The 23,711-nt window shown below is 38.7% G+C and overlaps 1 protein-coding gene across 1 annotated transcript in view; it reads left to right on the plus strand.

Moving 5' to 3' along the window:
• Nucleotides 1-23,711, plus strand: part of znf608 (zinc finger protein 608) — a 52,962-nt gene that overhangs the window by 3,816 nt on the left and 25,435 nt on the right. The window contains exon 2 of the mRNA XM_051421899.1: nt 18,616-18,886. Within this exon, the coding sequence (XP_051277859.1) occupies nt 18,616-18,886 (271 nt within the window). The remainder of the gene's footprint in view (nt 1-18,615; nt 18,887-23,711) is intronic.

Genomic DNA, 23,711 nt, shown 5'->3' on the forward strand with positions numbered 1-23,711 from the left:
GATGGGCCTCAATGTAATGCAGCCGTTCATAATGATTTCAGTTACACGCATGCTGAATTGGTTAAAGTGTCTGCTAAGGTGAGCAGGGAAGACTGATGATCAATGATTGACAGCTCTCTCTTTCGCTCAGACACCAACATGAATCCTTCTTACACCTGATTGGTTGAACACACCGATCGCTACGCTGTCATCAAGGTTTTCTGATTTTAAAAGTATGATGGCTGAAAATTTCTTTTCATATCTTGAATCCAACCTACACTGCTGTCCACCTCCCCCTCTTTAAATACCCTAAATGATTTCACACCTTGGTCTGATGTTGGATATGTTTAATTATCCTCGATTCAAACACGTTAATGCCTGTTTCCATTTCAGAGTTTCAGAACTGCTGGGAGATTGAACTGTATCAACTATCATGAGCAGAATGTGATATTTTATGATGCATTTAATTTAAATTGAATCAGAATTGGATTAGATAGTTACACCCCTGCTGACAGGAACAACTGTGGAATCACTGAATACATGGAACAGCTGCACAAAGCCTGAATATACACACAAAGCTTAGAAATAACATTCTAATTAAAAAAGATTACTACACAGAACCATGTATTAAATATATTTCACAGAGAAGGCAGAGGTCCTTGTGTGATACCTCACAGTGTGTTTTCACAGTTTCAGCTGCGTTTGTCAGTCAGACAGATACCGTTCAGTTTGAATCAATATAGCTGTCTACGTAGGCTGTGTAACACGATGCATTTCACTTGCGCTATATGCTCAATAAACCTGAAGTGTATTATCCATTTTACATGCATAATTATGGAAATTGTGCGATGGGCTCTCAGCCCTGGCAAAATGCTGCTGACCTACACTCAATACTGTGCCTGAACGCATCATATGTAAACACAGACAAAGGACTGAAGCTGCGGCTGCTGCTCTGCTTACATGCTGCTTTCACGGCCCCTCCCGTGTGAGAGTCTCCAGTACTGTGAGGCTGTACCATAGATGTATTATTAGACCTGGATACTGGACCTAAAGATGGCGCCTAGTCAGTCCAACGCCTTGTGCATAGGCTTTTGCCAATTAAGTTTCTAGCTTCTGGGTTTTCTTTCTGGGCATGCGGCCCACAGAATATGCACAGTAGTGTTTTCTCCTGCTGGCCCCATAGATTTCACATTGTGATGATATCACAGATTTTTAAATCTCTTCTCGGCTCAGGGAAAGTTGAACAAATATAAAGCCTCTGTGGATCAAAAATTCTAAACAGAGTCATAATTGACCTTGTTTGCAGTCCAAGGTGTCCTGTCAACAGTTTTACAGACATCTTTTATAATTTTGGTCTGCTTGGAAAATGCTTTTTGGGATAAATGCTAATGACGGCATGCTAATATACTCACAATGACATTTGCAAATCAGCGCTAAACACAAAGCAGATGGGAATGTCAGTGAAGATACATATATAAACCAAAGTATTGGACAAATTAAGATTCTGATAAAAAGTGATGATCTTCTGGGAACGATTAAAATACAAACCAAATTTCATGGCAACCAACATTACCATCCATAAAGCCACCCTGCTGGCCAGAACTACACACAAACAGGGTCTTAAATAATGTCTGAAATAATGAAGCTGCCATTTAACATCTGATCCAGCCTGTTGAAGGAAAGAAAAGCAGTTCTGCGGATGCTGCAGCTCAGACCGTCATCTGAATGACAATAAGATGCACTTGAGTTTATCTGTGAATGACAGCGGCTGCTCTGCTCTCACTTTCTGTCTGTCAGTCTGGATCCCTGCAGGCTGGATGAAGCTGAGACAACAAACACACTCTGCTCCTGTTGGTAGTTTATTGGTTTATCTTGAATTCTGATCACACCACAGGAGTGTTAACATGCCTGTCAATATCCGGTTATTCCTCAGGACTCCTGAGTGGTTTTATTTTCTTGTATGGAAACATCATATCCTGTTTACTGTAGCAGTGAAACTGAGATGTGGTGAAACTATCTTCGCATTTACCTGGTGGGTTTTAACAGGTTTGCATAGGCTGGGTCTCCAATGGCGACGTTAACAGTGTTTGGTTTATTCAGGGAGAGTGTGATGTTGCATGTAAACAGCTGATCCCGAGCGAGCGAGTGGGCATCAGGACGGAGAGTGATCAGGAGTGGTGTGTGTACGGTATTACACAAAACTGAGGCCTTGTGAATTATAAAGTGTAACAGCAACATTACAGTTGTTGTGATTCATCACACAGAAAATGTTCTTTGATTCTGTTTTTTTAACCCAACTGTTACCATCACATGGAGCAACAGACCTGGATTTGACTTCAGGTGAAGGTAGAAAGAACGATAATAAATATGAAGGCGGAACAGAATATTTTAAGACAGTAATTATGTAACAAAAATGTAACATTGTTCAATTAGTTTATTTATCTATATTACAATAAATAAAACATGACTGACAACTATCCTGGATTCTGTTTTACTAATCAGGAGCGACAGCAGTGGTGGAAAGTAGCTACTGTAAATGTATGTACTCAAGTACTCTACTTAAGTATTTTGACATATTGTACTAACTCTATTTTAGAGATGATGGTATATGTTCATAGATTAAGCTACCAACTGCAACATTAAATTGATATATACATTAATGCATCCAATATTTATGAATTATTACAACACACATGGTTCTGATCATTCTCTATAATAAGTACATTTTGTACATTAAGTGTATTTTAATGTTATTCCTTTTGGACTTGTAACAGAGTATTAACTTCTCTGTGGTATTGCTACTACTAATTGTATCATTTAAAAACAATGTTTTAGCGTATTGGCACTGTAATGCAAACACAGTGTATCACAGGACAGCCAGCCACAGGAGTGCCCATTTGCTACCATAAACCAGACAAAATTAAAGCTGTACTGTTAGTGATGCACATTACTGTATGATATATCACATTGCTTAATAACCTCATTATGTGCTCATTATCAATGCTTTTTAATCCAGAATAACCACATTGTTCCATTCAGTGTGCAAACAGTGAGGTTAATAACATTATAACAGTAACGACAGATTCACAATGTGTTTTCCAGAACGATCATTAACGAGCAAATATTCTCTATTTAAAGACACTGTTATGTTCAGTGCATGCAATCATATTAATATATCCATTCAGACATGGTATTTATTGCGTAATCAGGTTAGAAAGGTGCTGTGGCTTCACTATCTGTATGTTTTCAGTACAATAAAGATGATGCATATCAGGTTATTATGATGATTTTATTTCTGTGTTTGCATCAGTGAGCTTACAGTCCTGTCAGTGAACAACAGCCTGGAGCAATGCTTCCTGAGCGGTGATGTAACACAATTTCTACACTAAACATTTTGAGGATTTAGAGCCAACAGGCTAAAGCTACTCCCAATTTCACAGCTGAGAAAAAAAAAAAAACACTTTTTAATCACTGCATCTTTTTTTAGGCAAAGATACATTTTTTGTGAACACACTGATTAAAGAAAGAGAAAATAAACGCGCTGAAACACAGATTAAGTCTTTATTTGGCAAACGCAAAATTATTATTTGAGTGTTTTTTTAATGTGTTGATTTGACCTTCAGATGGAGCCTCACTGGAGCTTTCAGGTGATCCTTTCAACACCGATTTTCATTTAGTCACTGTATTGTATTTTGCCCCAAACCATCTGCCTGTAAATGAAACTAGAGCAGCTGTGCAGGTTTAATGCACCTTGCGCATGTTCACCACATTACTCTTACAATGTGTTAATGATGCTAAAAAGGAAAAAAGAAAGTGTTAATTATGCTTCTCCATTCAACATGGATTATTAAAGTGTGAGATGTTGTGAATTAAAATCAGGTTGCTGTGTTTTTTCTGCTACATTCATTATATGCGTGTAAGTAGCACTAAACTTACTTGAATGACATGAAAATAGGCAAATTGTAACAGAAAAATAAAATGTAATCATAACATTTATGTTCCTGAGCAGTTGTTCACCTTCTGACTTCTACTGACAGGAGTTAATAGTGGGCCGTCCTTTTTATTTAGCGTGTTATCGTCAGAAAAAGGTCACCGGTCCTCAGCAGGATTCAAGCTCACATCGCATGTGTCCAGTCTGCACCTGAGGCTGATAATCATCAGCACTTTGATGTTGTTTATGCTTTCATTTTCAAAGAATATTGGCTGGAGCGAACCGCAGTCAGACAGTTATCTAACAGCCAGCCAGTCAGATGTCTTTCCAAAACACTGAACACATTTTCTAAAGGCACAAAATGTCTGACTCCTAACTCTTGTGGATTTCTAAACAGGGACAAACCACCGTGGATCTGACTCATGTCTGCTGAGACGTCAGATCTGACATCTGCAAAGACTTTTAAATATTTACAGCTGTTAAACTGTGAGTCATATCCACAGCAATTTTACAAGGAGTGAGCATTGATTTAAAAGGCTCTGTACCTCTCTGTGTAAAACAATGATGAACATTCAAAACTGTCAAATTTGACTGAATCTGCGTTCAGATGGACAGCACCAAATGAAAAAATGTAGCTGCCTCATTTAATACCATGAGACCACTGCATTAGCACAGCAGGTGTCCCAGTGAAAAGCCTCAGACAAAAAAAAACCACACGTAATTGTGAACACTGATACCGTCCAATTAGAAGGAAAGTAATTATACACACATCACTTAGGTTCAAGGCTGTCAGAGAACAGCATCATTGAAAGCATGGTAAAGCCTGCCACAAAAGGTTGATGATGTTTTGATGGAATTATTCATTATTATTATTATTATTATATTATTAATATATATTATTATACACTTTTGTGGCATGGAGTGTGCAGGCTTTACTGTTTTTTAATTTACCGTCCAATACCAACAATTATAAATTTCTTCTTTCCAACAGTATCTAAGGAAATATCATGGTTATGGAAAATAGACTATGTTAAGGTATGATTAGCCATAGTAACTGGCTACGAGATGGCAGAAGACACAACACTGACATTTTATCACCTTAAAGTAATGGTGAAACAATTGCCTATTTATACATCCAACATGATTGTTCATTGTGTCATTGGAGGCTGTTTGGTGCTGGGCAGGTGGTGTATAGTAGGTTTATCAGAGCATGTTTGATTAATAGACTGAGACTGAACCAAACATGAAATGTGCCTCAAAACAAGGAGCAAAAAGAGGCTAAAAAGATGTAGAGCTGCAGAGTTAGTGAGAGCTGTGGGATCGTTATGACGAGTGAAACCTTTTCACATAAAGGTGTCTTTTGGTTTAAACTTAATTGTGCATTGTGGAATCCTGCTTGAGAAAGAGTGAATATGAGGGATACTGTGCCGAGACTGAGGATTATAGTATTATATAGTATTATAAACTGCTGTGTCACAAGCTTTCATAATCATACATTTTTAGCTACAGTAAATTTGGCCCCCCCAATTCTTTGTTAGCTTGAGAGCAGGTGCATGGGCTGGGTTATGCATTTTGATGCTTTTTTGCACAATGAATATTCAACTAAAGCTTATTTTAATTATCGATTAATCTGCCAATAATCTTGTCAATTGATCAGTTAATTGTTCGGGCTATACAATGTCAGCAAATAGTGAAAAACACCCATTATACCCCAAGTATAATAGGAGGACATCTTCTAATTGCAGCTAACAGTCCAAAACCCCCAAATATTCAGCTAACTATGACACAAGGCCATCGGTTTGTGCATTTGGTGAACAAAATTGGGTTGTTGTGTCCCTACTAATGTTGAGATGGCCTTGCTACAAACCTCAGCAAATCATAATCTGAGAGGCTGGAACTGATGAATGCTTGCCAATTTTGGGTGACTATTCATCATTTTCTGTCGATCGACTTATCTAATGACGGCTCTCTCTGCCCTCTGTGGAGGAAGACTCTAGTTGCAAACAGTAATATTGTAGATGTCACTGAATCTAAACACTGGATCATATTTCTCATCGTCGCTTGAAGTTGGCTTTTTAGTTCTTAAAGTGATTTTGGAGCCTAGTGTGTGCAGACCTCTGATCGTCCCAGCACATACAAGATATACAGCATTTGACTGAATACCTTGACTATGAGATACATGAAATGGCTAAAGATTTGTAGATGAATTTGCATTTTCATGACAGAGAGCTGAACATTTCAGCTCAGTTATTGATGGAAACGAGTCTCAAACTGTGCAGTTTCTCATGGGCTTTTGGGAGAAAGCTGTTTTTAATTCAACACCAGAAATAAGTTTCTGGCTTTGCCATATCTTGTTATCCAACATTTTATGATTTGTATTTCTTCAGATCTCCAGTTGCAACATGCGACTGTATACACTTCAGTCCAGTGAGACGCATCTGTTTACAGTCCAATTCACAAGTGAGCAAGCAGGATGTGTTCAGGGTCACGCTCATTCCTTATTCACCATTTTCCATCCCTGAAGACAGCTTTCAGATATTTTACCTTGTTGAGGAAATGTTTATTTTTCCTTCATTTTGTTCCTAGTTCCTCTTGCTAAAGAAGAAAATCATCAATTTAAAGCTCAGTGTAAAATCCAGCTTTAATTTCTGTGCTTACAGTACAGACTGATACCGGTGGAAGAGTTGTGCTTTGTTCTTGTCTGTCGTTCCCACTAGGATGTGATTGACAGGAGATTATGGGTTGAAAACATGGAAATCAGACAGGCACAAAGCAAAAGCAGCCCCCCCCCCGGTGAATTTGAGAAAAGATCTGAAGCCTCAGAAGTTTTTAAAATGAGCAGGTGACCTTGAAAGTCCATTTTTTCTTCAGCACCTAACTTCATCAGTATGTCTCAGTTCATCTCACCATCTTGAGGAAAACTTTGTGATGGAACTCTCAGATGTAAAAAAATAGTTTTAAACCATTATTACTGTAAAAACATGGTGATGTTAGGATTACTAGACTAGATTTCAGCTAAACTTTCTAGCAGCACTATTATGACAAAGAATTCCTGTTGGACACAAGTAGTTTGAAATTTGATGTTCACATTCCTGCTTCTATGTATGCCACAGTATGGCAAGGCAAATGTAGGAAATTATTCAACATGTGAGCTAAAACTGTCAATCATTTTGCACATGTGGGTGCGGCTCCATCAGTGATGTTACAGCGATTGTGACTTGGTTTGAAAAATTGTTGTTGACACAAACTAGTGAAAGGCTGTCACAGTTACTCACTCTAATAACACTTTTATTTTATGTGTCTTTGAAATTTTGTGACATTTTTTTTTCTTCTTTTAAAATGATTGACTGAGGCCGAAAACAAATGAAAAGTATGAACTCATGTTTGGACAGAAAAAAACAATCTACTGACCTAAAATAAATACATACAATAAATAAATAATAAAGAAATAAAGAAATAAATACATGGATATAAAAAAGAAGAAAAAGGTAACTGAGTTATTAGAAAAGGTTCATAACAATATGTAATGTACCCAGTGCTGAGCAGATATATGATCACTCATCTGCATTATCAGAGTTGAATGCCAGTGTTTCCTCAGTACATTATATGATTTATTGTTCTAACTCTACAAAGATATTCCATTTCCATTTGACTTGATAATTAGACAAAGGCTTAAATACAAGTACATATGGAGTAAACGGCACCGCTGTCAGTTGTTTGTTTTACATTGTTCCCTACTCGAGGCACAGAAGTGTGTTTTCAGAGCAGTACAACAGCTCATGTGGAGGCTGGACTGAGAGTCCATTAGGTATCAAAGTATCAATGCCAACCAGTGTGAAAGGGCTTTATGGTACGACGGTACGCCCACACGCTCCGCTCTGCAGGCTGGCAGGTTTTCCTCTGCATTCATTCACCACAGCCTCCACTGCTGAAAGAAATACTGAAATAAAGAAAATGCATCATAATATCATCACCCAACATCTGTCATTACTTTCTAAGAATCACCTCATATCCGCTTCTTTCTCGCCTTTCATATTTTATTTAACTGCAGCTTTCCTAACATCTTGTTCCTTTTTACACACAGGGGGCTTCTAGTTCTTCTGCTCAGGGAGCGAGAGTCTCTCATCTAAAATCAGATTGAAGATTCTTTCATCTGAATCAATCAGCATGGTGGAAAATGAATGGGGAATAAACGGATGGGGAAATCGAAAATTGTCCAAGTCAAAAATGTTTTGGAGTTTTGGTTAAAAGCCGCTGGTTTAGAACATTTTATGTGTTGTTTAAGTGTTCTGTACATGAAAGAGAGTTTGGAAGCCTTTATTTTTTCTGGAGCCCGACCGATATATTGGTTGGCTGATATAGTCCTGGCATATTGCAGATGCATCGTATTGGTACCAGCATATATGTAATCCAGTGCACTGACATGAAAATAGTTTTTTCCGGTATAATGCAGAAAAAAAATGCTTGTGGGTATTTACTGTAGTTTTACTCAGCATAGTGTGCTGGGATTTACAATACTGTGGCAAGAAGCAAGAGAGAAGCAGCTCTAAGCAATGTCTAGAATTGGTTGACAATATATATGTTAAATTATTTAACAATTTAAAGAATATTTAACTTAAATATTATTTATTAAACTTATTTGTTTAAGAGAGCAACTTTCTGGGTACCTTTTATGAGTAAACTGTCATTTAGGAGAGATGTAAGCTCATTTGAAAGGTTAAAGGTGTGTTCAGAAATTAAAAGAATTTAGACTTCACATTGTTAGTGGAAATTTGACCACAGGACCATTTGTGTATATTCGGCCCAGAACCGTACGTTTCAACTAGCTGTAGCTAGCAATAGCAACAGATTAATTGGTTGTGTGTGCGAAAGTGTGCGTGCATCCAACCCTGTCCCCGCAATTATGTTTGTACATGACTAAATATTCAGACTTATGTTAATGTGACAAATACTACCTGCCTGGATTATGTTCAGAGACAACATTTTGTGAAATGTTACTTTTATATAATGCATTAGAGTTGTCAGGAGTCGGTTGGTGGGCCTAGAAAGTACACGACTGTGACACCACAGTCCAGAGTTTGCATCTAACTTGTACAACAAAAGCACTTTTGAATCCTGCTGTATTCAATATGAGTAGATAATATTGCTAGATTTTGGTGGAAAACAAATGAAATATGCAGTGAACCTTTTACAGATATGTTCAATATCAACATTTGTTCAAATTGCCAGGTATGTTTATTAACATTTCTTTATTAAGTGAACAGAATACTGCATTAAGTTTCCCTCAAAACATATTTGCTGCTGCAAATTATTTGTATATAAATGTAATGTCTAGGAGACAGAGCTGGTCAATCACACTGTTAGCTGAAACAGACTAATGGATGTGTAGAGCTGTTGTTGATTCTCAGTGGGTTCAGAACTATGAGCAAATGTCATCCAAGCATTGCTTGCTACTGAATTACTATCTAGATGTCGTAATGTAAAATTCAAATATATATATAATGTAAACTTTTTAACCTGGTGTCCTCGTCCTCGACATTTCTTGGTCCAGACATCATTAACTTTCAAACAACTCATGACTATTTTCTAATATGATGCCCACACTGGAAGAGCTACAATTGGAGTCGTGCAGTTAGAAACAAAAGCCCTTTGATTAAGTTAGGAAAAGATAGTGATTAAGGTTAAATGTTAATTAAATAAATTTGTCTTGCCTTGTCTTGTGTATTTCAAGTTACATTTTTCCATAATTAACCAAGACCATTAACAAAGTGCCTGAATATAAAAAACTTTAGTTTAATCACGATTTAGTTGCCAGTAATGGATCTTGTAGAAAAACAAATGAAATAGATAGTAGACATCTTACTGATTCGTTCAGTATCAACATTTTTCAAGTTGGTAAATATGTTAACATGTCCTTATTGTGTTGATAAAAAAACACAATGTGGGAGGTATTATGTTTTATGTCTTCCTTCAAAACATACTTGCTGTTATAAATTAGTCGTATATAAACATCATTTCTAGGAGACAGCATAAGCAGCCCACATCTAGGAGCTAACAGTCATATCTGGGGTTATTGTGTTATTAAAACGTCATTTTGAGAAGATAATAGGTCCCAGACATTAGCTGTTTGCTTGAAATGTACAGTATGTTGGAAGTTTACGGCTCTGCCTCTTAAAGGTTTCAGATTTCCCTGCAGTAACCTGATTGAGTCTCTTGTATATTAAAACCGTCTCTGGTGTTACATCAGCTGCCAGATTGAAAGCCTGTGATGTCGGTCTCAGTTCAGATGCTTTATAATTATATCATTATAAAAATGCTGCTTGCAAACACTGCAACTCTGGGAGATTAATTTATGCAGAATTGGGCTAACATAATTATTGTTAATGGTTGATTGTGCAGCAGTGGTGTTGTTGAAGGAAAGAAAGCGGTTGTTAGTTTTCAAATGTTTTGCAGCAGCAGGAGTTATTATGGCAATGAGTAATGTCATGCCATTAGAGCTTGTCATTCAATAGGAAGGTAAGTGGTGTGTGTGTGTGTGTGTGTGTGTGTGTGTGTGTGTGTGTGTGTGTGTGTGTGTGTGTGTGTGTGTGTGTGTGCGTGCTCTTGTGGTTATACGGTAGGGAGTGAAAAGAGAGAACAGAGACATGAGAGAGGCTGTAGAGAGAAAATGGGAAAAAAAAGATGGCTACTGTTCGCAAAAACACAAAAAACACAAACACACGACACAAACACACACTCCACAAACCGCAGATTGTCCGCACACACACACACACACACACACACACACACACACACACACACAATGCCTCCTCTTTCAGCAGCCTGACAATAAAGACAGGGATGATTTCTGTCTGGGAAAAAAAAAACTGTCAGTGTGGCTGCTCACTGGGGGATTTAATAGGAGGGGAGGAGGAAGGAGAGAGAGAGAGGGAGAGAGAGAGAGGGAGAGAGAGAGAAGAGGAGGGCGAGGGAGGAAGAGGGCATGAGGACAAAAAGAAGGGAAAGGGAAGGGATGGGTAAGGAAGAAAGGAGGGAGGAAAACTAAAATGATGCATGGGAAAGAGAGGGGAGAAAGGGACAGGGAAGAGTAAAAGGAGGACAATAAATATAAAAAGGGAGAGGGAGAAAATGGACAAAGAAATTAAGAGCACTTGAAAGGAGATGACAAGAAGGGTGGAAAGGAAAGGAAACAGGGATGAGTGCCAAGAAAGGGAAAAGGAAAGAGGAATAATGGGGAAAAGAAGAGCATGAGCAGAGAAGGACAAGAAGACAAGAAATAGGAAGGAGAGAAAAGGGAAGAATAAAGAAAAAGAGAAGGGAGGAAAAACGGATGAGACAAAAGCAGGGTGGATGGATTAAGAAGTAAGGTGGAAGAAAGAAATGAAAATAAAAGATGGAGGAAAGAATGAGAGGATCAGAGGAAAGAAGCACAAGAAGCAAGAAAAGGAAAGGAGGTAGAGGATGAAAGAAGAGCACGGCCAAGACTAGGTGGAGAAAAAAGGAGGGAGAGAAGGGAAGAAAATGAGGTGAGAAAGACAAGCAGTGGTAAAGGACTGAAGGAACGGAGGAAGAGGAAGGACGATCAGGGACAGCAACGGAGCAGAGAGGGAAGAAAATAGAGGAAGACGAGATGAATGCGGTTTAGGCAGCATTTTCTCATCAAACGAGACGACAAAATTCAGTTTTACAGCTTCTATAAACACTCCTTCATCCATTAACAGAGCTGGATGAGGGGGCGGATAGATGGATGGATAAATGAGAAGATGGATGCATAATTGGATCATTGGATTGATTAAAATTCTTTTTGCCACATACAACATGATTCCTCTGCAGTCTGAGGTGAATTAAAAATGAAGACTGAAGAGTTTTTGAAAAACACAAGCATAAAAACCAAAGATAAAAAATGTCTCTTTGTTTAATTATAGATTTTAGAGGCAGAATTAATGGAAAACTCAGCTGGCTCCCCTGACACCCCGCATCCACCCACCTCCCTGATTAATTTGGGTAAATCCAGCTCTGTGTGCGAGTTAGTACAGCTCAACACAAAGCTCCAGCGTGTCGGGAGAAACATTGAAGTTAAATCTGTTCTACGTTGAATGCAGCCGATCTGTTTCCCTCTCTCCCACTGCATCCTCCGTTAGTTTAAGGGAGGAAATCGATTAAACACCCAGCTTTTTAAGTATTGTGAAAACAGTTTTTCCATTTTCGTTGTTTAAAGTTTTATTAGGTGGCCTTGAACCAAAGTGTGGTTGTCGTGGTTGCAGCTGAGCCTTCACTTAGCCCCGCCCCTCAGTTACTGCTGCACCCGTCCGTCTTTTCAATCGAGCCCTGCACGTACACGGTTTACAGTAATAGTGATAGATTTGTCCCTCGAATTGAGGTGCTTTTTATAGCAAAGAGTTCATTACTTTTTATATTTCTTAGGCTTTCTGAACACACACACAGGCAGTATCATACACACCACTTTGGACGCCATTGTTTGCTGACTTTCTTGTTCCCAGAATATGTGCCTTAGCACCTCCTTCCTGATTACATCATACAAGTTGTGAAAGATGGCAGTCTGTGATGGGTCGGGACAAATGTGTAACCTGTCATGTCTCACAGTAATAATTATTGGCTCTATAATCACCTAATCTGACCCAGTGACCATGTACCTCACTTCATTTCTCAGAGACGTCATTTCTGAACTTCATATTTCTCATATTTCTGCTATTTTTATCATCCTTTAATGACAAAAAACAATATTTACTCGATGAATGTAGCACTGACATCAGGTAGCTACTGTTGGTAATAAGCTAAATAGTCAGGTTTGTGGCTTCCTATTATCTCAGGATAATTTTGTGATCTTCGGATATGTGATTTTCTCATGGTTATGGTTTAATTATCTTATCTTGAGAAAACAAGATATTGGGATAAACATCTAACAGCTAACAACAAAACAAAAAGGTAGTTTTGTAAATGGATAACATTGCTGACAATTATAATGATAAAACTAATTTGTTATCCAAAGATAATGAGATAATTACCTATCTGTGATCAACTATTATCATGACATAACAAGATAATAAAAACATTGCCAGCACACTGCTTTTGTCTTCCGTATTCATGTGATCTTCCAATGTGCCTTTTGTGTTTTGTTTTGGAGCATTGTGTCTGTCTGTGATTTTTGCAAGGCAACTAGAAAAAAAAGGAATCTACTGAAAAATCCCTTTTTTTTGTGAAACACAAAGGTTTGGTAGTATGTTTGGCGAGTCTGTAACTGACTCTGTGAGGAAGGATGCGGGTGGATTTTGTCTGAAAAAAAGTGAGGAAACAGATTTCTGTGTTTGCGCACAGCTCCAGGGTCCATGCATATTTTAGTGTTGTTTGGGTCTTTGTGTATTTCGTTCTCCTGTGTGGTTTAGTTAAGAAGTAATACTTGAGTTTCTCTCTTTTTTAGAAAGTGAAGGGCTCACAATGGAGGCTCATGAAAAAAAATAATACAACAACTGAAATCAATGATCGCAAACGCTTTACGTGAGAATGGTGATACAGAGTTTTAATCAGCATGAGTTCCTGAGAGGAGAGAATGATGAGGAGAGAAAAAGACTGATGCTGTAAATATGACCAAGAGTTCCTCATGGGAATTGATAAGATTTTATTGATGCCAATGCTGATATCGATTCTGCTTATTGGTCCGATTCCCTTATTAATTCTTGATCAATTTTCTGTGTGGAAGAAAAGTAGGCCTATGCAGGTTTTTTAGCATCGACACGTCGGTCTGGATGGGACTCAGGTGTGCAAAAGCTCCACTGTTTAATCTTTTCATTTAGGTTTTCTGCTAAGCCTGCAGCTTTTCAGCTTTCCAGTTCGACATTACTGTTTTGCAATGCACAACGGTCAAAAAAACATGCTGGCATTGATAAAAGATATTGATAAGCTTGGATGCATACAACTCCAATGAATCGGACAATTAAGTACCGGTTCTCAACTGGAACCCATCCCTATAGCTCACAAGGATGTCATTCATCAGATGAAATCCTCGTAATTCATGGTAAAAAGAAACACTGTGTAAATGTTGTAACATACAGAGACAGAGATACAGAGATAGCTAGCTAAAATGGTTCATGGGTGGGCGGCTGTTTGTCCACCACTTTGCTCCAGACTGAAATATTTCAGCTACCCTTGGGTGGATTGCCGTGACATTTTGTATAGACCTTCATGGCCCTCAGGGATGAATCCTACTCCACCATAAAGTTGACATTTGGGGTTTTGATGATATATCAACAACTATTGGATGGATTTCAGTTTGGCTCAGACATACTTGACTCCCTTCAGGATTTACGTCATCATCAGGTCAACATTTGATTTTGCTTTGTTTTATTACCAAAACCCATCATACAATCATTAAAGGAACAGTTTAACATTTTAGGAAAGGTTATTCACTTTCTTGAAGAGAATTGGATGAGAAGATTGATATCACTCTCATGTTGGTACACTTAAGTATGAAGCTAGCACTTAAAGACTTAAAGACAGGAAACAAAGGGAAACAATCTGCCAGCACTAAATCTTGTGTGAAACATGTTGTATCTTGTTTGTTTAATCCGTCTAGAATCCAAGTTGATGATATGAATATTTCATGTCACGATTGTCCTGGACAAAGTAATTGCAATTCACAATATTGTCCTAATAATTCAAGTGATTATACACTAATGAAAACATACCATTGAATATTATATTCCATTTCCACCAATAGATCCTCACACTGGACCTTTAAGAAACACATATTTTTATTGCATCACAGATAGGACACCGCTCTTTCTTCTTTTGAGATGCCTATCATGCTAAACCTGCCTGCAGTTCTGTTATGTTGCTGTGATCTTTCTGTGTGTATTGTCAGATTTTTTAATTAAGAAACTGTGAGAAAGGATGATTTGTTTGAAGCATTTAACACACAGGGGAGCCCGCTTGTGTTTTCATTGTTATTTTGCTGTGTGACGGCGTCCTGGCTGACTATAGCTGCTGTGTGAATTGCGATCGAGCGTTGTTATTCTGGGTGTCTGAGGGAGGAAGGCGTTAACGGCAGAACAGGAATCGCTGGGGATCACGATTCTTCTTTTATAGTTAATTTGCTTTGTGATTTGGTAGAAGAAGTCCTGTGTGGTCTTTGTCAGCAGCTGTGTGGGAGTTAACAGACGGTTTCAGGAAGCACAGGGGGATCATCTTTCTTTAGTTTTATTACTATTTTGCATGATAAATCTGCATTGTTTATTAGGGTTTTAACATAAACGCAGTGAAACAAACAGCTGAAACAAAGCTCCTCATAATACCTGGAGTACACTGTTAGCATGGGAGAACGTAGAATAAAAACTAAACCCCACACCCTGAAGTATTGCTGAGTTGGCTCTAAGTACCACCAGCAGAGGGAAAAGTGATTGTTTTGCAAGTCAGAAGCATAGATGTAACTTTATAGGGACACAGGGAAACGCCACCCCAAAAATGTTCACCTAAATCATTTGTCCCCCTAAATGAGAATAACTGAGACTCTTATTTCAAAAGACAGCTGTACTGCCGATCAATAAAATAATCATGGAGAAAAATTTCACTCATACATTGCTGAAAGCATCACAGTCTGCAGTTATCCAGTCCACAGTGCTGGAGCTTTTAACATTGGTAGTAACCTCTGCATTTTAAGCCGCGGTAGAAGAAAAATAGCAAAGGGATTTTAAAGAAAAGCATAGAGCACTCTCTCTAAAGAAGTAAGAAAAGAAGTATTTTCTCATCACATTTGAGAGCGACTTGTGTGAGCAGCTGATTGATCTTCATAATAACACAACAGAAGAGCAACTCTTTTATCTGGGAAGCCAAACGCCACAGAAGAGTTGGACTTGACAAAGCGCTGCTGCTTCCTCAAGCATTTACAGGCTCAGCTCGGAGAGAACGTTTTTTTTTTCAAACTGGGAAATCACTCAAGAATATCTTGCAGTGAGTTATCTGTCAAGCCTGTAATCTTTATTGAGTCATAACGGCAAGAAAAATCCTTCATCGCTGATTGCTGCTGCCCTCTCAGCAGAATTATTTCCCAAGGCTGTTGTAATTGGGACCATAATAAGTGGTGAAGATAAGAGTGAGGCTCTTATAGGCACCGATGACTTAGTATTTCATTACATGTAACCATGGTGATGACAGCGGTTAAGATCACTCACAGACTTTGAAAATGAAAAAACGATGTTCTTGGTTTTATGAAACGCTGAGACTAAAAACGGTAGAAATATGATTCGACACAGGTCTCTACCGTCAGTTCAGGGTCTTCACAGACTTCATTTTGGATCAGATCTAATTATCTTCAGTGGTATTCTAATAAGGTCTGACTGTCCCTAGTTCCCTTTTTGAGGATCTCTACCATGAATGTACCAAAGTTAATTGTTGCAGTTTGTAAATTAGATTCAGACCATATCAGCTTTAATGCAGCAAAATGTGGTGAAAAGACAACCAGTCACTCAATACACTACATGTTGGTTTAGCTTTTTCCTTTGTATTTATTTCTTTTTCTTTTTTAAGTTTAACTAATATGTTTATTAATGACATGATAAGATTGCTTTGTACCGGCTGGATGCAGAAACTGCAGCCATAACAACTCTTCTTCTTCTGCCCTACATGAAGGTTTTCACTTAACACAAATTCTCCTGCAGCCTCCCAATGGGGTGGTCCAATCATTTAGGCTTTCAAAAACAAGGTAACAGGAAGTCTAAATATGGACCAGACCTGAATCAGTTCTTTAGGTTAACTGAAGTCAGGCTTAGCCTCTGGGAAATTCTCCAGTTTTTAATAACTTTGATGTAGTTGTTGCCTGCTGTTAATAAAATATCACTGACACTTTGAGAGTTTCAGCAGGTTCCAAACTTTTTTGTAACCTATGAAAGAAGAATTAACGTATTCGTCCTCTCTCAAATGAGAAGTTTAATTCATAAGAAATAAAATGAGCTGATGTACAATGCAATACACTCAGGGATAATAGCAATCTGCTGAGTAAGGAACATTAATGAGCCAGTTCACTGACCTGTCCTCGGAAACTGTTTGTAAAAGGACAGGCACTTTCAAAAAAGTGATTGGATGAACCATCTGTCTATCACCATCTATAACTGGAAAACTTCAACCAATCAGATCAATGAATGTATAACGTCAAACTCTTACTGAAGCCAGCAGGAGAAGAGCAAGAACATCTTTTCCATCAAGAAATGACTTCAGTGCCGATCTCTTCTTTCAATGAAGAAATATTCTCCAGTTCTGATATAACTGATGCTAACCTCATTAGCCATTGTTGTTTTCAAGTGAACAGTCACTACTCCCAATGTCCTCATACACACCTAGCGTTAAACCCCAGTAGTTCACCATAGGTTGCTGATTGGTCTGAACCAAATGCATAGATTGGGGCGCTCATATAATTTACCTGGTAGAGCTGGTGCCCTATGTACTAAGTCCTTGCTGCAGTGTCCATGGGCTCGACTCCAGCCTGTGGGCATTTGCTGTGTGTCATCCCTTCGCTCCCCCCCTTTCCTGTCACTAAAACAAAAAAAAACAAATACATAGATTGAAGCCTGGAAAGATGGACTGTGTGATCTGGTGAGTCCAGCTGCTTTGCAAGGTTACCAGTTTCCTGCAGCAAAAAAAATCAGTGTAACAGAAATTCTCCCGAACCCATCATCTTTTAATTTAATCATAAGTAAAGACTAGAAATCCTTGTAGCTGCTGTTTGAGACAATTTGTGAAGCTTTTGGAAAAGCTGTTGGAGGCTCCATTCCCAAATAATCATTCTTGCCAGAGTCTGCGCTTCTCTAAAGAAGTTGGTGAGTAAAATGTTGAATGAACAACTGACACAAAGGACAGAAATATGAGAATAACACCCAGCTTGTAGGTTTCCCTTTAATGTCTTGCTGTAAACCACAAAAATCAATAAATAATCTGCATATTGCTGAACCCCATTTTGGAGAAGCTGATTCCCACAGAAGACTTAAACAGCATACAAATCCCATTTCCCGTGTCAGTAGAGAAACCATTATTGTTGTTATAGTCACACTGGATGAGCTCCAGTAATGTTGCCTTATTATACTGTTGCAGATTTTTGCCAAGTCGCTCTGTGCAAAAGTGGCAGCTAATTATAATGTACAGCTTATGTATGTATGTTCTGTTGGCATACATTGCCTTTCCTCCCAGAAACTAGTAAACGAGGATGCATTATTTGCCTTTTATGGACTCATGTGGATTTGTGATAGAGAGATGTTGATTAATCAAAATAGACGGGGTGGAAAAAAAGCTTTTCTAAGTCTGGATATAGTTGAGAGATGATTAGCTGCCACTCAGTATTAGGACGTTGGTAAGTGCAGACTGTGGATAGAGTAATGAATGGTGTGACATTTGGAGAAAATGTCTCCTTTTCTAAAATGTCCTTCCATTGTATAAATAATCAGATGTCAGGTGGACTAACGTCAGTAATATTGAAATTACATTAATAATCTTTTTATCTATATTTTTTACCCTCTGTCTCCCTCTCTCCTCTGCTTTTTCTGGAGAGCACAAGGAACTAAATTTCATTAAATGTAATGAAACTTGAATTGAAATAAAAGATTAATACCAAAAATAAAATGGTAGTGAAGTAAAATTACATATTACCATGCATGACAGTCTCTTTCTCTGATATTTAAAGAATCCTCTCCTTTTCCCTACAGATGGACCCCATGTTCACAGTGCCAGCTCCCCCTGCTCCAGGCCACCCCGGGGGCCCTGGATCCTCTCTGCCCTCTGCCCCCTCCTTCTCCCCTCCGGCCTTGCCCACCTCTAACCCCAAGCAGCTGGTGGTGAGGACGAGGTCTATAGGCACCAACACCCAGGATGGAGGCATCTCAGGAGCACTGGAGGGCGACTCGGCCTGTCTGGGGCCCTGCCAGCCTGGGACAAGTGTCAATCTGGAGGGCATTGTCTGGCATGAGACTGAGGAAGGTAAGGAGTATGATATTATTTTATATTGTATAATATAGAGTCTGCCCCAATACAGTGGAGGTAAATGGAATTTGTGTTCCTTAAAGCACTAAAATACTACAATACAATTGAATTAGAGGGCCATTGTTTCTTTAAAGATGTTGCTGTTCTTCAAATGTCATTTTTAATGTTTTAAATAGAACAAACAAAACCCCCTCCTTCTCCACTTTCCACCAATATTTCAAAATGTTGCCACATAAAACCAAGACTATACCCATGGCCAAAATTTGACAAATATTTAAAAAACTAATTAAACTCACCCATTAATAGTGCATATCATTTAAATTAAAATGTCAAATAGTCCTCAATTAGCCCAACTTGGCTGATTCAATGTGCCTTTAAAAAAACTTTGTAATGACAGAAATTCGACAGAAAAGCAGCCTCTGATGTGAGGATGTGGAAAGTCTTCCATGTTAAACATGGGTAAATAAAACACTTTTGTCATGCCTCAGTGAAAGCAAAGATGGTGGAAACGCTTTCCTGATCTGCCAGCTTGACTTGACTTTGACAAAACGCTTTTTTTGCCTTGATGTGTGGAAATACCCAGACTCACACTTCACTGCACTCTGTCAGGTACAGCGTTTCTTAAAATCTCCATTGTTTTTACATTGGAGGATTAGTGGTTGTCCTGCCAGTTTAATTTATGACTCTAAACAGAATTAACACACTGACAATCACAGCAAACTATTTTTACTGAACACAGCCCCAGTGAAAGCTTTGGCCGTTTCCCCAAAATCTCTAAGAGGTGTGAACATTCAGGTGCAAGTTTCCAGCAAATGGTTTGTTTCTCATTAAAACTAAAGACAGTGTTGTTTGCAGGAGAGACTGTAATTGGAGACTCTTTATTTAGAAGCTGTAGAGGGATCCAAATTTCAGACAGCTCCGGGGGAACAGTCTGTCTGGATTCAAAGCTGAGTGAATATTTCTACCTCCTTAGAAGTGGACTGTTTTGAGTTTCCAAAATGAGACTGACTGTCCTTATCAGAAAAAAACAACTGGATGTTTGACAAAATAATCTTAACTACTATATTTCCAGAGCTTTTATCCACGTCTCAAATGCTCAGTCAGTGGACAGAGTTGGTTCAGGTGTTATCGTTTGACTTAAATGGGAAGTTTTTGTGATGGCGGGTGGGTGTACATGGGGGGAGATGGTAATAGCTGTCTGTGGAGTCAGATGTGAATGTCCTCCTTGATCCGTCTCCATCCACTGACTCCTGGTTGATGCTGTGAGTGGTTTTGCTCTGGTGTTTTCAGATTGCATTGGTCATCTTTTGAGCATCCTCTTGTGGCCATGCAAATAATAAATGGACTGCCAACCGCTCAAAGAGCTTTACAACACTTGCCACATGCACCCATTCACACACACATTTATACACTGACAGCAGAGCTACGCAAGGTGCCAACCTGCTCATCAGGAGCGATACAGCGTTTTCTATCCAAAGTGCTCATGATGATACTAAGCTCACCCATACACACACACACACTCATACAATCATACACTGACAACACAGCTATCGGGAGCAATTTGGGGTTCATTATCTTGCCCAAGGACACTTTGACTGTACCGGGGGAGCTGGGAATCGAATCGATATTATGGATGATAAGCCAAGCGGGTGCGTTAAAACTGCCCCCTACTCACACGTAGACAGGTGCAGGGACCCCCCCAGGGCCCAGCTGTGTTGTGGATGGTTAGTCAAGTAAAATTCTGGTGAAGATTTGGAGATGGTGTTCTCTGTGAAGTGTTGGAGACTTTGTTACTGATGGATTTAACGCTGATGAAGTTTTGGAGAGCGTTGTGCTTTTTGTCATCTGTTTATCTCGCATTGAGGCAAACTGATTAATGATTAACTGACTAATTTGTTAAGCAGCTGCTTTCTTTTCTTTTTTTAGCTTTCTGAATGTTTTTTGGCCGTATTGTTTTTTGGCCGTATTGTATGAGTTTAAAGAGTAAAATACAATAGAGATACCATACGTAGTATAATGCAAGATACCTTGATCATTTATTTTTCTGCCTGACACGCTATGCTGGGTGTTTGAGCATCAATTGATGTTCTATGACGCTGCCAATGTGTGTTGCTCTTGGAAGGCAGTAACAAACAGGTTTGTCCTGATGATTGAGGTGTCAGATGGCTTAATGCTCCTCCTATTTTTTTATTGGAGGACAAACAACGGTGTTACATCTGCTGCTTCATTCAGCCTTTATAGGCAACCACAGCCAGAACATCACATTTCAATATAGAAAAACAGAAAAATCAAATGCTATGTGCTATATGTTGAAAAACATATGTCACAAGAAAAAGTAAATGCTTCTTATATTTATCATTCCAGACACTTTGTGCTTTCCAAACAAAAATAACCCAAATCTAGTTAATTTTTAAACATGACTGGATACCCTCATGAGAGCAGTTTTTTTGTGTTGAGCTGCACAGAATCACGAGTCCAACACAAGAAGAAAAGTAGAACCAGAAACCCGTCCAACACTACAAAATGATACCATGGGAGTACCGGGCGATGGATCAGACGGCCTGATGATTCACCCGCCGATTTCGACGCCACTGCACTTTGATAGGCCGTTAACGAGGACAGCGCTCAGCACTGCGGCCTCTCAGCGGAGGTGTAATACCTTACTGCAGGCTGCTAATGAATAAATCCCATCTCTCGGTGCCCATCTCACTCTGCCAGCCGCAGGGCCTCTGAAGTGAAGTGTTGAGTTTGGTGGAGAGGCGTTTGTTTCCCGGCCCAGTATTAATTAACTGGAGCTACTCACTCTGCCCGCGCAAAAAAAAAAAACAGGAGAAGAAGAAGAAAAACAAACACAACACAGGGGAATATATCCTAGACCAAAGAGTGCTCCTAAACAGGCCAGAGAGAAGGAGGGAGGAGAGGAGGAGAGATAGACAGTAAATAATACATCTTCTGCTTCAGACTCTCAAGTGATCGAAAAACCAGCTGGTGGATAAAACTTCTGCAGAGTGTAAATACAGTGAAAACACTGAAATGAAATTGAATTAAAATGTTTCCCGAAGACCTTGACATCCTTAAACGGATTCAAAGAAAAACCAAACACGAGAAGGAGAACAATGTAGATGATAAGCACAGAAATTATTCAAATAAAGCTTCAATATTCATGCTAAACATTTAAAATGAGAAACCAGAGTGAAAAACCTCCTCCAAGGCTGCACAGTTCTCCAAAATGTAAGAATAATGTATGTGGTGCTGAGCAATTAGCTGATCATCAGGAAACAAATCAACTATACGATTTGGATAATTGATTAAAATGCCATATGTCCTCTGGTCCTCCAGTGTGAGGATTTGCTGCTTTTCTGTTTAAAGTCACAGAAATCTTTTGGTTTTACTTTTGGCTGGACAGCACCAGACGTTTGATAATGTCACCTTGGGCTCTGGTAACTTATGACTTTCTAACTATTGACAAAAATGGTCACTGATTAATTATAAAAATAATGTACAGATGAGTCGAGAATGAAAGTAATCCTTAGTTGCTATTATATGAAAACTGAACTTGGTAGATTTTTATCTGATGTGACATATTTCCAAGTTTAGTTTAGATCAAATAATTCTGATTTGATTGGACCACTAAAACATGGGTGTTGTTAAGCAGAAGGATACAGAGCTGCATAGGACAAGTTAAAACCTCCCTCACCTGTGTTGTTGGATCCCGAGGAGGACGAGGGGGGAATTAATCAGTTGCATGTTTTTGGAAACACAGACTAAGATCCAAAGTCTCATATCAGATTCAATTGGATACGTTTATGTACACGAACCTGAGTTTAAGATGAAACATGTATTATTTTAGCATTATATTATAATAGACTGAAAATACACTTTTAGAGCTGGAAAATTGATTTTTTATTTCACTGTCTTCAATATTCATTAATAGTGAAGTGTTGATGCATTCATAGTAATTATCAAGGATATTCAACTTTCTGATGCTCTTATAATTCAGAGTTGAATGCATATTATAGCCAATATTCTCTTTCAGTGTCTATAATCCTGACTCCTACTTGAATTACAAAAAGTCATCAGCATATCAAGGTGATACATTTAAAGTTTCATATTACACAATACACTTTCATCACCACCTACAAACTGAATTCTTTATTATTCAAGTGGCAGAAGAGCCATGGGAAGATAGTGGAAATGTTCAATAACACCCTGATGTATCTCCCAGTATAAAGAAGTCATTTTGGGTTCGCACCGTAAACGAGTTACCTATTTTGCGGCCCGCAGCTGAACTTTCCACCAACTTTTACTGAAATCTGTTCACATGTTTTTGAGATTTCCTACTAAGAGACAAACAGACAAACAAACAAGCAGCTCTGAACACATCACCTCCTCAAATAATAGATGCAAACAGAAAACATCAAAGCATCGTGTTTCCAGGTTTGTGTGAGTAAACAAACAGCAGCAGCAACGAAGCAGAGTAACAGGATACGTAAATAAAATGATAGATAAAGCTGGAGTTACACATACTGTATCCTCTCCCATTAGCAAATACATCTAACAGAGATATAGAGAGATACACTGCAATCTAATACTAAATACTAACGTCCAAACATGCAGTAATTTATTCTATTGAAGATATAGAGAGAGTCTGAGGGAGAAGGATGGAGGTATGAGAAAATGGATCCAATGCTCAGTCTGTGTCTGAACAGGCTTACAGGATGGATGGATGGATGGAAGAGGGGGGAGAGAAGTGGAGAGATGGACAGAATGGCAACAGAGGTTTTGTCTATAATTCTAAACCACCAGGGGAATGTAGAGATGG

This window comes from Dicentrarchus labrax, unplaced genomic scaffold (assembly GCF_905237075.1).
Source record: "Dicentrarchus labrax unplaced genomic scaffold, dlabrax2021, whole genome shotgun sequence".
Classification (NCBI taxonomy): domain Eukaryota; kingdom Metazoa; phylum Chordata; class Actinopteri; family Moronidae; genus Dicentrarchus; species Dicentrarchus labrax.